Source organism: Oncorhynchus gorbuscha, linkage group LG14, assembly GCF_021184085.1.
Source record: "Oncorhynchus gorbuscha isolate QuinsamMale2020 ecotype Even-year linkage group LG14, OgorEven_v1.0, whole genome shotgun sequence".
In the NCBI taxonomy this organism is placed as follows: Eukaryota; Metazoa; Chordata; class Actinopteri; order Salmoniformes; family Salmonidae; genus Oncorhynchus; species Oncorhynchus gorbuscha.
In genome coordinates, this window is record NC_060186.1 from 20487005 (window position 1) to 20500985 (window position 13981).

Consider the following 13981-nt stretch of genomic DNA (forward strand, 5'->3'; position numbering starts at 1 on the left):
GTGAGGAGATTATATTCCAAATCAAACTTGGGTCCCAAATGGCACTCATTCCCTATTTAAAAGCACTATTTTTTTTACTATATAGGGAATAGGGTGCCATGTATGCCACTTCACAAACAGAGATCCAGTCTTACATCAATCAAATGTATTTATAAAGCCCTTTTTACATCAGCCCGATGTCACAAAGTGCTGTACAGAAACCCAGCCGAAAACCCCAGACAGCAAACAATGCAGATGTAGAAGCATCATGTGAATTGCCCTTCAGTTGCACCTGCCTGGTCTTCTCTTTCGTGACAATAGATTTGGCTTACCCTAAAATAATTAACGCTGATAAGATCATAACAAGTGAAAGATAGCCTAATGGTTACCTTTTGAAGTTAATTCCTTTCATGAAATGCGCTATGAGAGAAGAGGTGTACGTTGAGCTCATCTTTTTAGGATATGGATTGGATGACGTAGCCCATGATGCAAGTGAGTTTAATATGCATTATTCAAGGTACACCTTCCATAGAAAAAAAACGTGGGATCTTCTGCCAGCGGTTTCCAACTGCACTGGGAATCTCACGAGCCATTTTCTACTACCATGACATGGTATTTATTTCCAGCAGAGCATACAGAAAATGTTATAATTTAATTGATGTTCGTGGAAATAGGCCTGATTATTGCAATCGTTATCATAATTATAATCAATACCATCACGATCATTATTGCATTGTTCTGTGACGCCTTTCGAGCCACCGGACCAAGCCGGGGATCTATTTCATCTCCGTAAAACAAAAAACAAAACAAAAATACGGCAGGAAATCTCTATGTAAACATGGTTTACGTCCGCGCAGCAGTATGCCACGCTTCGGCAAACTCCGCTGCTGTTCCTTCAATAGGAGAGTAGTAGCCTAGCCTATGAAGAGCGGAAGAAACGCGAGGGAGAAATAACACCGAGAGAGAAACAGACGGAGCGGCACAAAGGAGAGAGGAGAGTGTTGTGCGAGAGGGCGATATAGAGGGAGATGAGAGGAGATGCAGGCAGTGGCCTAGATGTGCGAATAGCCAAGAGTTGCTCTTTCTGGTTCACTGGATGGAGGCTGCTCCCGCGCAGGGAGGACTATAGAAAATATGGGGATGTTTTACGCGGTTTGTTGAAGTCTACACAGTGAACCGTTACTTTTTTTCCAGTAGGTTTGTTCGTTCATTCGTGTTCTGTATTTTTACGAAGCCTACATTGTGTGTTTTGGGGAGAAATGGGTCAATAATTTGGAAGCGCCCATGCAGTAGCGCACAGTCCCACACACTGCCGCGCGTCTCTGTCAAACATGGTATGAAAATGCACTGAGCCTTTTACATTTACACACGGCAAATATATAGTTCACGCCGCTTCCTTCGCTCCCCCCAATGTGATGGCGATGGAAGTGGAAGCTGACAGCGGCAGAGGTATATCAAGGAGCGCTCATGAGAAATGCCCGCGGGCTGTGGAGCGCAACGGCTATGTGAAAACATGTGTCACCCCTCTGTATCAGGACGCAGGCTGCCAGTCTTGGCTGAGACTCGCAGAAATATGGAGTTCCCGGAGACTGTCGTCCGCAGTGTGTGTGGGCTCTGTATCGGTTATTCTCGCTTTGCTGGTCAGACTGGTTGACTGGGACGTGGAGCAGCAGAGTTGCGGCAGTAACAGCGAGAATAACCGCGAGTCGGGATCTCTAGTTCATTTCGTGGCGAGCTGTGTGCTGGAACTGTTGTTGAACATATGGTACCTGGTGTCCCCTGTCTTCACTCTCGTATGTGCCTTCTTTTGGGTTGGCTTGTACCTGATCCGTTGCGGGGTGCTGATTCGGACCGCCGTGTTTCTGTTGGCAGTGTGTCACTTGGGCGAAGCCGCGGCGCAGTCTCTCCTACACGGTGCGGAGGACCAGTTGCTGTCGTTTACCGCCACCGTGGTGGTTCTGTCCTGTCTAGCCAGCGGGGCGCTGATGGTGGTCAGGCTCGGACAGGGGGTTTCCGTCATCGTCTTCATCAGCATCATCAGGACTGTGTCTCTCATCTCCCTCAACAAGGTCCGGGCCAGCTGGAGACCCTACCTGGCGTACCTGGTAGGAGTGCTGGGGGTCCTGCTAGCGAGGTATGCTGACCGGCTCCTGACAGGCTCAGGGCCACTCGGGGCGGGTTGTTGCTACGTGACAGCTGGGAAGGAAGATAATATCATTCCCGTGTTTAAAAGGCGACGGAGGTCCAGTTCGGTGGTCTCTTCAGAGATGGCGCACAGTCACAGCAACAGCAAGTCCCACCGAAGGACCTCGCTCCCATGCATTCCACGGGAACAGGTAAAAGATGAGCTATCATTTGAATGTTTGGCTTTTTTTTAGGGCAAGGGAATGGCACAAAAATATGCCCACAATTAACGCATTGTGCCCGAATGTATTATTATTATTATGATTATGATTATTGTTATTATTATACGGCCTATTATTATTACATTAGACGGATCATTCGAATTACTTTGCGGGATGCCTCAAAGCTCAGCTTCTTCTCCAACGCATATTCCTATAGGCTACTCTGAATATCGAACACGTGTGTTAACTTGTGCTGATTCTATCATCAGCACTTTATCTAAAGCTATTAAAGGGAAATACTCTCAGCATGCACACGTTACAACCCCTTTTCATTTTCCCGTTCTATTTTAAAGTTGGCCACTGTTCAAATGGCAAGTATGTGTTTGTGCTTCTGATAAACAACTGTATGCCACTGTCCAGTGGTCAGTATAGTGTGTATACTGTCCTACCAGGGTGGGGAACCTGAGACAGAGTCAGGGCTGATAACCAGCCCTCAACCAGATAACCAGCCCTCAAACCCAGCCTTTTGTTTGACCTGGCTAGGTGACTGTGGGTCGGAGGAAAGGCTTTCACGTCAGCTCACACCAATTTTAAAAGGTTATCAGTAGTTAGAGACTGATATCAAACACATTTCCGCATGGTTTACTGTAATTTGTGTGCTTTTATACAGTAGTTACCGGGATTTGCATTCTCCAGACCGGCTTGAATGGGGCTTAAATGGATAAGAAATTAATCTTAAATGTGAAGGTACACATTCTAGAGTAGCTTTTTATTGTATTCAAGTGCATTTACTGACCTCGCCTATTGTTTTATTCAGCCTCGTGCTTTGTTTAGTTTATGTCTAAGGACACTGTGTATCCTGAGAAGGGTTTCCTGTCTTTCAGGACAGATTTGGTTGGACTTTTAAAAATATCTCCCGATGTCTTTTCTCGTCATTGAATTGCAATCCAAAAGTTAGTACAGCTGCTACGTTTTAAATGCAGATGTACAAGTTGTGTATCCTCCTCAGCGTGAAGGATGTGAATGAACACATCCATATGAAGCTGAGGTACTCTAGTATGTCAACCAGACCTGTGGGTAGTGTTCATTAATGCATCATCTCCACTGTGATTTCGTCAAACAAAGTGAATCAACAACGACTGATCTCTGTCATGCAACACCCTTCGCTCATAAATGTTGGATTTGTTGTCCCTGATCGTCAAGGGTAAACAACAGCTCTACCTCCTCCATACCCTTCTCAGCAGCCACTACTGTGTTGCCTCCCAGGGAAGTTACGCCCTCTAGTGATAGATTAGAATAAAAGCGAAAACTAAAAAGGTGTCCAAGTTGAGATAATATCCAAGCAGACGTTTTTGTGTTGGCAGACGGCACGTCACACTATTAAACATGGAATACTGGACAATCCAAAGGGTTTCAACTTGATTTGTCCCAGAGGGCAATTGGTTTGGCAGCAAAGGAGCATGAGAAACAACATTGAACATATAAAATCCACATGGATATCCACCAGGATTGTACTCTGGACTAGCACACTGTCTAAAGTCTCGACTATAATGACTTCTTTTTAAGTAAGAGGCCCCAGCTGGCCCATATCTTCATACGGATGTTTATTGCAACGTGTTTAGGCCATGTGTTTTGGTGTTGACTGTCGAGTGACTTTGGCCACATCCCTTTTGAACTGTACATGGTGTTAGTGATGGGTCGTCCGATCAAATCGTGTTCAAAGATGCTGACCAACCTCACTAACAACACACGACGACACGAGGTCTGACAAATTGTCCCCCTTCTCTCAGCGCACTTGGTTACGGGGGCTTTGATTCTCAAGAGGCCTTGCGATTGGTCAGGGTGAGTGCTGTGCGGAGCGGCAGGCCAGGCAGCATGTCCTGTCCTCCACAGGCGTTTCCTTGACGTGAGTTGCGTGAGCCTCTTGAGAGAGAAGGCTAGCTACACCAGGAGAGGCTCGCTGGCTGGATCAGAACAGGTCTGTCTGTTAAACAAGGCCTGGTCGCCGGTCAGCAGAGTATGTGCTGTACAGTATGGGAAATGATCTAATGTCACCTATGATGGTAGGACATTATTCTGTATTCTCCATAGTGTACGGCTTTTTAGTGCAATACAAATGGAATGGGGTATAATTTTTGAAGCAGCCTTTTGTTTTTCCTAAGGATAAAGAAAAAAAATCATCTCGTTTTGTGTGTGCATGCGTGCTTGTGTGTGTGTTTGTGTGTGTGCGTGCTTGTGTGTGTGTGTGTTTGTGTCTAGCTCTCCTCTGGGTGCAGGTCTCGCCCAACTCAGAGAAGCATAGATTTTCATAAACCTGCCCTCCTGCAGTATTTATGAGCCAGCCTCTGCTGACTGCCTGCCAGAATGTGTTCTTGCTTTACATTGCAGCATCCAGCAGCCCCAAGAATTCCTCCACTGCTACTTCAAACTTTCCTGTCACCATTGCTTTGCTCTCTGTAGCCATAATGTCAAGTTTACAATGCGTTTATAGATGTGTAAGGTAGGCTTTGTGAACATTCAGTTCTTAGTAAATCATTACCATCTGTATAATATAGCATGTATAGTTTGAGGAAAACATTGTAATGTCAGATGAAACCGTTTCAGATAGATTACCGCTTCATAAATAGCTTTTTAATGAATTTCTGGGGGATTTCTTAGAACGTTAGAGCACTTCTAATAACATATCATGATATAAATCTCTTTTTAGACAGTGTGAGTAGCTCTGCGGTAGTGCTGCAGTGGACTAGCAAGCTGCAAAAATGGTTTGTATTTCAGCAGAGGCTTCTAGAGGGATATGATTCGAGGAAATAGCCTTTTCTAGTGAGTTTGGGGCTGATTCAATCCAAACTTTGGCTCAGTAATAGAGAAGTTGTAAATTGGACATTTAAAAAAAGGCATTTTATATGAGATTAGTTTATGCCTTGGTTCTTCTTCTCATGTTCCCTATCCACACACACAAGAGGACTGTATATTATACAATGCCATACATTATAACAATGCTTCTGCTAAAATAGTTGAATGCTTGAAAAAGAGTTGGGGATCCAACAGTCCAAACAGTTCTGGATTTTGTTCAATTTTCGAACTATATATTACCTAATTATCAAACGTCTACATATTTCTATGCCACAGCGAGAGAGAGAGAGAGAGAGAGAGAGAGAGAGAGAGAGAGAGAGAGAGAGAGAGAGAGAGAGAGAGAGAGATAGAGAGAGAGAAAGAGAGAGAGAAGGAGGGTGTGATTCAGTTAAATTTGAAGGAGAAAAGGGTGCAGCAAGAATCTATTTGAGGGAAACCCTATTCTCTCAATGACGCACATTCATTCCCACAGAGACCCGCCACATTACGCTCTGTGCCATAGATTCCTGCATTTCTGTGCCACTGATACAAGGTTAGTAGGCTGGACTATTCTATCTGCCCTCATAGGTTTAGACTATAGTCCCCAAAAGATCCTAGATCATGTACAGATGTAGGATCTTAATTTGATCACCCTGTTGCAGGAGAACTGCAATGTAAAGCTTATAGTGTATTTGAGGTTTAAAAAGTCTTCTGAAGTTTGCAATTCCCACTTTGAAATTTCAGACTTGATTTTCCCTTAAGAAAAATGTATCAACCCCTACAAAAATGTAGATTAATTATAATCCACATAATAATTCACATTTCCTGCTGCTGCAGGATTATTTTCATGCTGTAGCAAGATGGGTCAAATTAATATCCTACATCTATACAAAAACACATTAACTTGGAACCGGTTTGTACTTAACATGGTGGCGTGTTGTGTGTGTGTCGCAGCTAGGCCCCTAAACTCACAACCAAAATGAGGTTGGCTGAGCTTGTGGGTGTGCTTGTGTGTGTGTTGAGCATATTCCTCTACATGTTGTCATAGTGTACATTCACCTGTTTTCATCTTGTCGGAAGCAGAGAGGGTGTCATTTCCACCTGACGACGAGACAGACGAGGCATGTTGAGTTTATTAGTTGCCTAGCCCTCTCTGTTCAATTGAGCTTGTCTGTGTGTGAATGGACAGAGGGATCTTTTACGCACACTCACTCACTCACACGCGCACGCACGCACGCACGCACGCACGCACGCACACACACACACACACACACACACACACACACACACACACACACACACACACACACACACACACACACACACACACACACACACACACACACACACACACACACACACACACACACACACACACACACACACACACACACACACACACACACACACACACACACACACACACATGCGCACGCACACACAAGCTCAGCACGGCCAACCTTGTTTTGGTTGAGAGTGAGAGGGGCCTAGCTGTGACTGTGAGAGGGCGTCCGAGGAATGTGTAGCTTCAGCTGGATGATGGGGGTCCACCGGCTGCCAAACCTCATTCATTTAATAAACCCAGCGCTGCACAGCGACCCGAGTCTCAGAGAACAGCACCACCAGAACACGGTCCTGAAGGGGAAGAGAGACAGAGAGGTTGAGGTAGGGAGGTACAGAGAGATGCAGGGGAAGAAGAGAGTGGGAGGGAGAAGCAACGAGAGAGGGGGGATGCAGAGGCAGAAGAGAGGGAGCGACAAAGGAAGATGTAGATTGATAGACAGAGGCAGGGGTAAAGGGTAGGGGAGGTTAGAGAAAGAGAGACGGAGAGCAAGCGAAGAGAGCCGTGCCCTCATGTCACCAGGTGTGCAGCACTTATGAAGAGAGAAAAAAAATGAATGGACTGCCTCATTCAGTCCAGAGGTATGTGGAGAAGGAGGGAGGGAGGAATGGAGGGCAGAGAGCAAGTGAGGAAGAGAAGGATGGGGATGGAGAGTGGTGAAAGACGTGAGAGAGATGGAGAGAAATGAAGGAGGGAGAACAGTTTCCTGCCAAGTCTAACAAATATGTCAGTCGGAACAGGACAACAGCCTAGCTGGCCTGTGAAACCTCACCACTGTTATTATAAACACACCACAGCACCGCTCTGCTCACTAAAACACTAACAGACACCACGTTCAAATACTAACACACACTCACTCCAAACACTAAAACATTTCTACAGTTTCTGCCGCGGCTGCCAAGACAGTGTCTCCTATATAGACAATGGTTCTTTTCCATGTACTTGTTTTTTTCTATCCAGTACCTGAAGGTACATTAGGATTTGAGTTGCTTTCTCTTTCCATTCACTAGTGAAACATAGCAGATGCCTGTATAGTCTCACAGTAGCCTATGAAAAGCCAGTTTTGTGTCTGGAGTTAGAGACCAGAGTCATCCCAAAGAGAGATTCTGCCTCCGGTTGTCACCGTCTGACTTATCCTCCTCATTAGGAGTTCATTATCAGCCTCACGTCAACATCACTCACATGTGAAACAAGAGAGATGGGATGTGTCTGTATGCTTGCCTGGGCAGCCAAGCATGTGCTCCATGTATGTTTTCATGCATGATTGTGAAGGCACGTTTATGTGTGTGTCCACTGGTTTGTCCACATACCGGTATGTGTGTGCCTATGCAAGGTGTGCCCGCATGTGGATGTGTTTGTGTGTGTGTTTGTGCATCTGTGTGCGTTTCTGAGAAAGCTTGAGCCCCAACTCTAGCTGACTAGCTGTAGCTGTAGGGCTGCTAAGCCCACTGCTGAGAGGCAGTTTGTTATTTTAACCTGGACTGGCCCCTGCCCAGCTCCCTTCTCCCCCGCTCCCTGCTCCCTGCCCTCCCCCTCTCTCCCCTGCAACTCACTCCCTGCTTCCAACTTCCTACTCCCCTGACCCTGCTCTCGGCTAGCCTCTCTTCTCTCCCCTCAACGCGCTCTCCTCTCCACTCTCCCCATACACAGAGTGGCTACCCTGCTGGCCAGCCATGTGAGCCCCTGGCCCCAGACAAGGAGCGTACTGTTACCCACTCAATGGTGTGTTTTAGTTTGAAAATATGCCCAGGCAGATGGGGAGGGGGGGGAAGAAAGCCAGCCTTTAACAGAAACCAGGTCTGTACATCTGTCTGTTTGTCCGTCTGAAAACGAGTGAGAGCCAGGGGGAGCGAGGGAGAGGCTAGAGAAAAAAAGGTTGAAGGATTTTGGTGCAGGGTTTGTTTTCTCGGAGTCTATTTTAATTAGAGAGAGAAGTGGGCTAAATGCTGCCGTGCTACACAGCACAGTACACTGCCATGTTCAGGAGGAGAGGCGTGGAGGAGTCTCAGTCAGCATACGAGGAGGTGTACTGCTGCATGGTCAGATATTTTTGTTGAAAGAAGAGAAGTTTATTAAAATAATTATGTAAAGGGCGTTTCTATCAGTTCATTGGAGAGAACAGACAGCCAATGTGATCAATTGTGTGAATTTGATTAATCAAGTGGAATGAGAAAATATGCTACATTTCTCTAAATGTCTACAATAGCGTCCTGTTGTAAGAAATGGATGGCTCAAGCCCCTGTAGCAGCAGCATCGGATAACTGTCCTTGAGGAGCCTCCCAGATGACCACAGTCCTCATAAATCATGTATGAGTCCTCATAAACCATGGAGGAGTCCTCATAAACCATAGCTCCTGTCCACAGGTCATGTCACTGTGGTTGATTACCATGGCCTAGTTGAGCATGCAGCGTTACTGTGTTCGGTGTGTGTGTGTGTGTGTGTGTGTGTGTGTGTGTGTGTGTGTGTTTGAGGGATGAGTGTTTATAAATACTGTTCATACTGTTTAACCAGGTCCTTGTTGTAAAATATAATTATTTCTCATTATTTCGCAATGGCTTACCTGTCCATATAAAGGTTTGAAAAATTAACATTACATATTGTTGTTGCACCAAGAGGGTTCCAGGCTAGCCCAATGTTTCTGCGCTGTCATCAGTCTGCTGGGCTGCAGTGTTTGCCCTCCCTGCCCCCTGCCTCCCTCCCTGCCCCCTCCAAGGCTCCACAGCGCCTGGTGCTGTGGTTGTCTATCAGATAATTGCCAGCATAATTGCATCACATGCAGCTGGTAGTGTTTTTCACTTCTATTACTCTCCTTGCTTGTGTAATGCTGCTTTTACGCACAACACAATGGAGACGTGCGCAATGCAGTGAATTGCACGAAGCCGTCTGTTCCTGGAGCCAAAGAGAGCCTGCTTCTGGGTTACACTAGGTAGGACCAGATCTTTATCCTGAGAAATGGGTCTGGGATTAGATAGGGACAGTAGGCTACTTGCCTGTTTCTGCTTAAGCCAAGAAGTTGTTGTCTTGTTTTGGCAAGGCAACAATGTACTAGTGTTGGATGCAGATGTCTTGGAACTATTAATGAGTCATACGTTAGCTCAGCTTAGTATATGGATGAAGGGATATTGCACATGTTAAAAACATTGAATAGGTCAACTTTGTGATGGACCGGAAGCTGTTTTGGACCTGGATATCTTTAAGGTCATGGGTTCTAACTACTTATGTAGAAGCAAAAGGGTATACGGTGCATTCAAAACATATTCAGATCCCCTTGACTTTTTCCACATTTTGCTACATTACAGCCTTATTCTAAAATTGATTAGTTCCTTTCCCTCATCAATCTATACAAAATACCCCATAATGACAAAGCAAAAACAGGTTTGAAGAAATTGCTGCTAATATATAAGCTGAAATATCATATTTACATAAGCGTTCAGACCCTTTACTCAGTACTTTATTGAAGCACCTTTGGCAGCGATTACAGCCTCGAGTCTTCTTGGGTATGACGCTACAAGCTTGATACACCTTTTTTGGTCGGGAGTTTGTCCCATTCTTCTCTGCAGATCCTCTCAAGCTTTGAAAGGTGGGATGGAGAGTGTCACTGCACAGCTATTTTCAGGTCTCTCCAGACCAAATCGGGTACAAGTCTGGGCTCTGGCTGGGGCACTTAAAGGACATTCAGAGACTTGTCCCAAAGCCACTCCTGCGTTGTCTCGGCTGTGTGCTTATGTTCGTTGTTCTGTTGGAAGGTGAACCTTCATCCAAGTCTGGGTTTCTGCTCTGCCCTGGAGCAGGTTTTCATCAAGGATCTCTTTGTACTTTGCTCCGTTCATCTTTCTCTCAATCCTGACTAGTCTCCCAGTTGTTGGCACTGAAAAACATCCCCACAGCGTGATGCGGCCACCACCATGCTTCACCATAGGGATGGTGCCAGATTTCCTCCAGATGTGATGCTTGGCATTCAGGCCAAAGTGTTCAATCTTGGTTTCATCAGACCAGAGAATCTTGTTTCGCATGTCTGAGAGTTTTTAGGTGCCTTTTAGCAAATTCCAAGTGGGCTGTCATGTGCCTTTTACTGAGGAGTGGCTTCTGTCTGGCCACTCTACCATAAAGGCCTGATTGGTGGAGTGCTACAGAGATGGTTGTCCTTCTGGAAGATTCTCTTATCTCCACAGAGGAACTCTGGAGCTCTGTCAGAGTGACCATCGGGTTCCTTGTCACCTCCCTGACCAAGGCCCTTCTCCGATTACTCAGTTTGGCCAGGTGGCCAGCTCTAGGAAAAGTCTTAGTGGTTTCAAACTTCTTCCATTTCAATGCTGCAGAACATTTTTGGTACCCTTCCCCAGATCTGTGCCTAGACACAATCCTATCTCTGAGCTAAACGGACATTTCTTTCGACCTTATGGCTTGGTTTTTGCTCTGACATGCTCTGTCAACTGTGGGACCTTATATAAACAGGTGTGTGCCTTTCCAAATCATGTCCAATCAATAGAATTTGCCACAGGTGGACTCAGGTGTAGAAACATCTCAAGGATGATCATTAAATATATATATTTTTTAGTCCATTTTAAAATAAGGCTGTAATATAATAAAATGTTGAAAAGGGGAAGGGGTCTGAATACTTTCCGAATGCACTGTACAGTGCCTTCAGAATACAGGTCCGATTAATCAGCATGGCCGATAATTTAGGGCTGATTTAAAGTTTTCATAAAAATTGGTAATCTGCATTTTTGGAAACCGATTATGGCCGATTACATTGCAAACCACAAGGAGACTGCGTGGCAGGCTGACCACCTGTTACGCCAGTGCAGCAAGGAGCCAAGGTAAGTTGCTGGCTAGAATTAAACTTATCATATAAAAAACAATGAATCTTCACATAATCACTAGTTAACTACACATGGTTGATGATATTACTAGTTTAACTAGCTTGTCCTACGTTGCATATAATCAAATCAATTAAATTATCATCAAATCACAGCCTATTTCACCAAACGGGTGATGATTTTATAAAAGCGCATTCGTATAAAAAGCACTATTGTTACACCAATGTACCTAACCATAAATATCAATGCCTTTCTTAAAATCAATACACAAATATATTTTTTTAAACCTGCATTTTTAGTTTAAATCATTTCATGTTAGCAGGCAATATTAAGTAGGTCTCACGCCCTGACCATAGTAAGCTGTTTATTCTCTGTGTTAGTTGGGGCGCGATAGTGACTTGGGTGGGTCATCGAGGTGAACTTGTATGTCTATGGTGGCCTGATATGGTTCCCAATCAGAGGCAGCTGTTTATCATTGTCTCTGATTGGGGATCATATTTAGGTAGCCATTTCCCCATGGTTATTTGTGGGGTCTACGTTTAGTTGCCTGAGTGCACAACAGTAGCTTCACGTTTCGTTTTGTTGGTTGTTTGTTGTTTTGTTCAGTGAGTTTTGGTTTCGGTAAAATCATGTGGAACTCTTCGCACGCTACGCCTTGGTGTACTCATTTCAACGATTGTGACAGTAGGGAAATTGTGTCACTTCTCTTGCGTTCACTGCAAGCAGAGTCAGGGTATATGCAGCAGTTTAGGCCGCCTGGGTCGTTGTGAACTGTGTGAAGATCATTTCTTCCTATTGAAGACCGTAATTAATTTGCCAGAATTTGCCAGAATTATGACATAACATTGAAGGTTGTGCAATGTAACAGCAATATTGAGACTTCGGTTCCATATTTCACTGAAAGAATTAACATTTTCTTTTTGAAATGATAGTTTCCGGATTTGACCATATTAATGACCTAATGCTCGTATTTCTGTGTGTTTATTATATTATAATTAAGTCTATGATTTGATATTTGATAGAGCAGTCTGCCTACCACCGCTCAGTCAGCAGCAGGCTCGTAAGCATTCATTCCAACAGCACTTTCCTGCGTTTGCCAGCAGCTCTTTGCAATGCTTGAAGCACAGCGCTGTTTATGACTTCAACCCCATCAACTCCCGGGATTATGCTGCAATACTATAGTGCCTATAAGAACATCCAATAGGCAAAGGTATATGAAATACAAATGGTGTAGAGAGAAATAGTCCTATAATAACTACAACCTAAAACTTATTATCTGGGAATATTGAAGACTCATGTTAAAAGGAACCACCAGCTTTCATATGTTCTCATGTTCTGAGCAAGGAACTTAAACGTTAGCTTTTTTACATGGCACATATTGTACTTTTACTTTCTTCTCCAACACTTTGTTTCTGCATTATTTAAACCAAATTGAACATGTTTCATTATTTATTGGAGACTAAATTGATTCAGTATTGTTGTAATTGTCATTATTACAAATATATAAATACAAATTGGACGATTAATTGGTATCGGCTTTTGTTGGTCCTCCAATAATCGGTATCTGTATCGGCGTTGAAAAATCACAAGAGGTCGACCTCTACTTCAGATAATATTCATACCCCTTGACTTATTCTTGTATTGAAATATTTAATTTGATCACTTTTGGCAGTGATTACAGCTGTGAGTCTTTCTGGGTAAGTCTCTAAGAGCTTTGCACACCTGGATTGTACAATATTTGCACATTATTCTATTAAAAGCTCTGTGAAGTTGGTTATTGATCATTGCTAGACAGCCATTTTCAAGTCTTTCCATAGATTTTCAAGCCAATTTAAGTCAAAACTGTAACTAAGGCCACCCAGTAACATTCAATGTCATCTTGGTAAGCGACTCCAGTGTATATTTACCCTTGTGTTTTAGGTTACTGTCCTGCTGAAAGGGGAATTCATCTCCCAGTGTCTGGTGGAAAGCAGACTGAACCAGGTTTTCCTCCAGGATTTTGCTTCTGCTTAGCTCTATTCTGTTTCTTTTTATTCCAAAAACTCCCTAGTCTTTTCCAATGACAAATATACCCATAACAAGATGCAGCCACCACCATGCTTTGGATTCAGGACATAAAGTGAATTTCTTTGCCACATTCTTTGCCGTTTTACTTTAGTGCCTTATTCCAAACAGGATGCATGTTTTGGAATATTTTTTATCTATACAGGCTTCTTTCTTTTCACTCTGTCATTTAGGTTAGTATTGTGGAGTAACTACAATGTTTTTGACCCATTCTCCTATCACAGCCATTCAATTCTGTAACTGTTTTAATGTCACCATGGCCCCATGGTGAAATCACTGAGCGGATTCCTTCCTCTCCGGCAACTGAGTTAGGAAGGACACCTGTATTCCTGTAGTGACTGGGTGTATTGATACACCATCCAAAGTGTAATTAATAACTTCAGCATGCTCAAAGGGATATACAATGTCTGCTTTTATTATTTTTACCCATCAACCAATAGGAGGCCTTCTTTGTGAGGCATTGGAAACCCTCCCTGGTCTTTGTGGTTGAATCTGTATTTTAAATTCAATACTCAACTGAGGGACCTTACAGATAATTGTGTGTGTGTGGTACTGTGTGGGGAGATGAGGTAGTCATTGTCATATTATTGTACACAGA

At 44.0% G+C, this 13981-nt stretch overlaps 1 protein-coding gene across 2 annotated transcripts in view; it reads left to right on the forward strand.

Moving 5' to 3' along the window:
* The first annotated feature begins 845 nt into the window (after positions 1-845).
* Positions 846-13981, forward strand: part of pde3a (phosphodiesterase 3A, cGMP-inhibited) — a 96348-nt gene continuing 83212 nt past the window's right edge. Inside the window, exon 1 of one of the 2 annotated variants that reach the window (XM_046297445.1) lies at positions 846-2315. In XM_046297445.1, the coding sequence (XP_046153401.1) occupies positions 1395-2315 (921 nt within the window). In that variant the 5' untranslated portion in view covers positions 846-1394. The remainder of the gene's footprint in view (positions 2316-13981) is intronic. The other variant, XM_046297446.1, reaches the window with a different exon arrangement.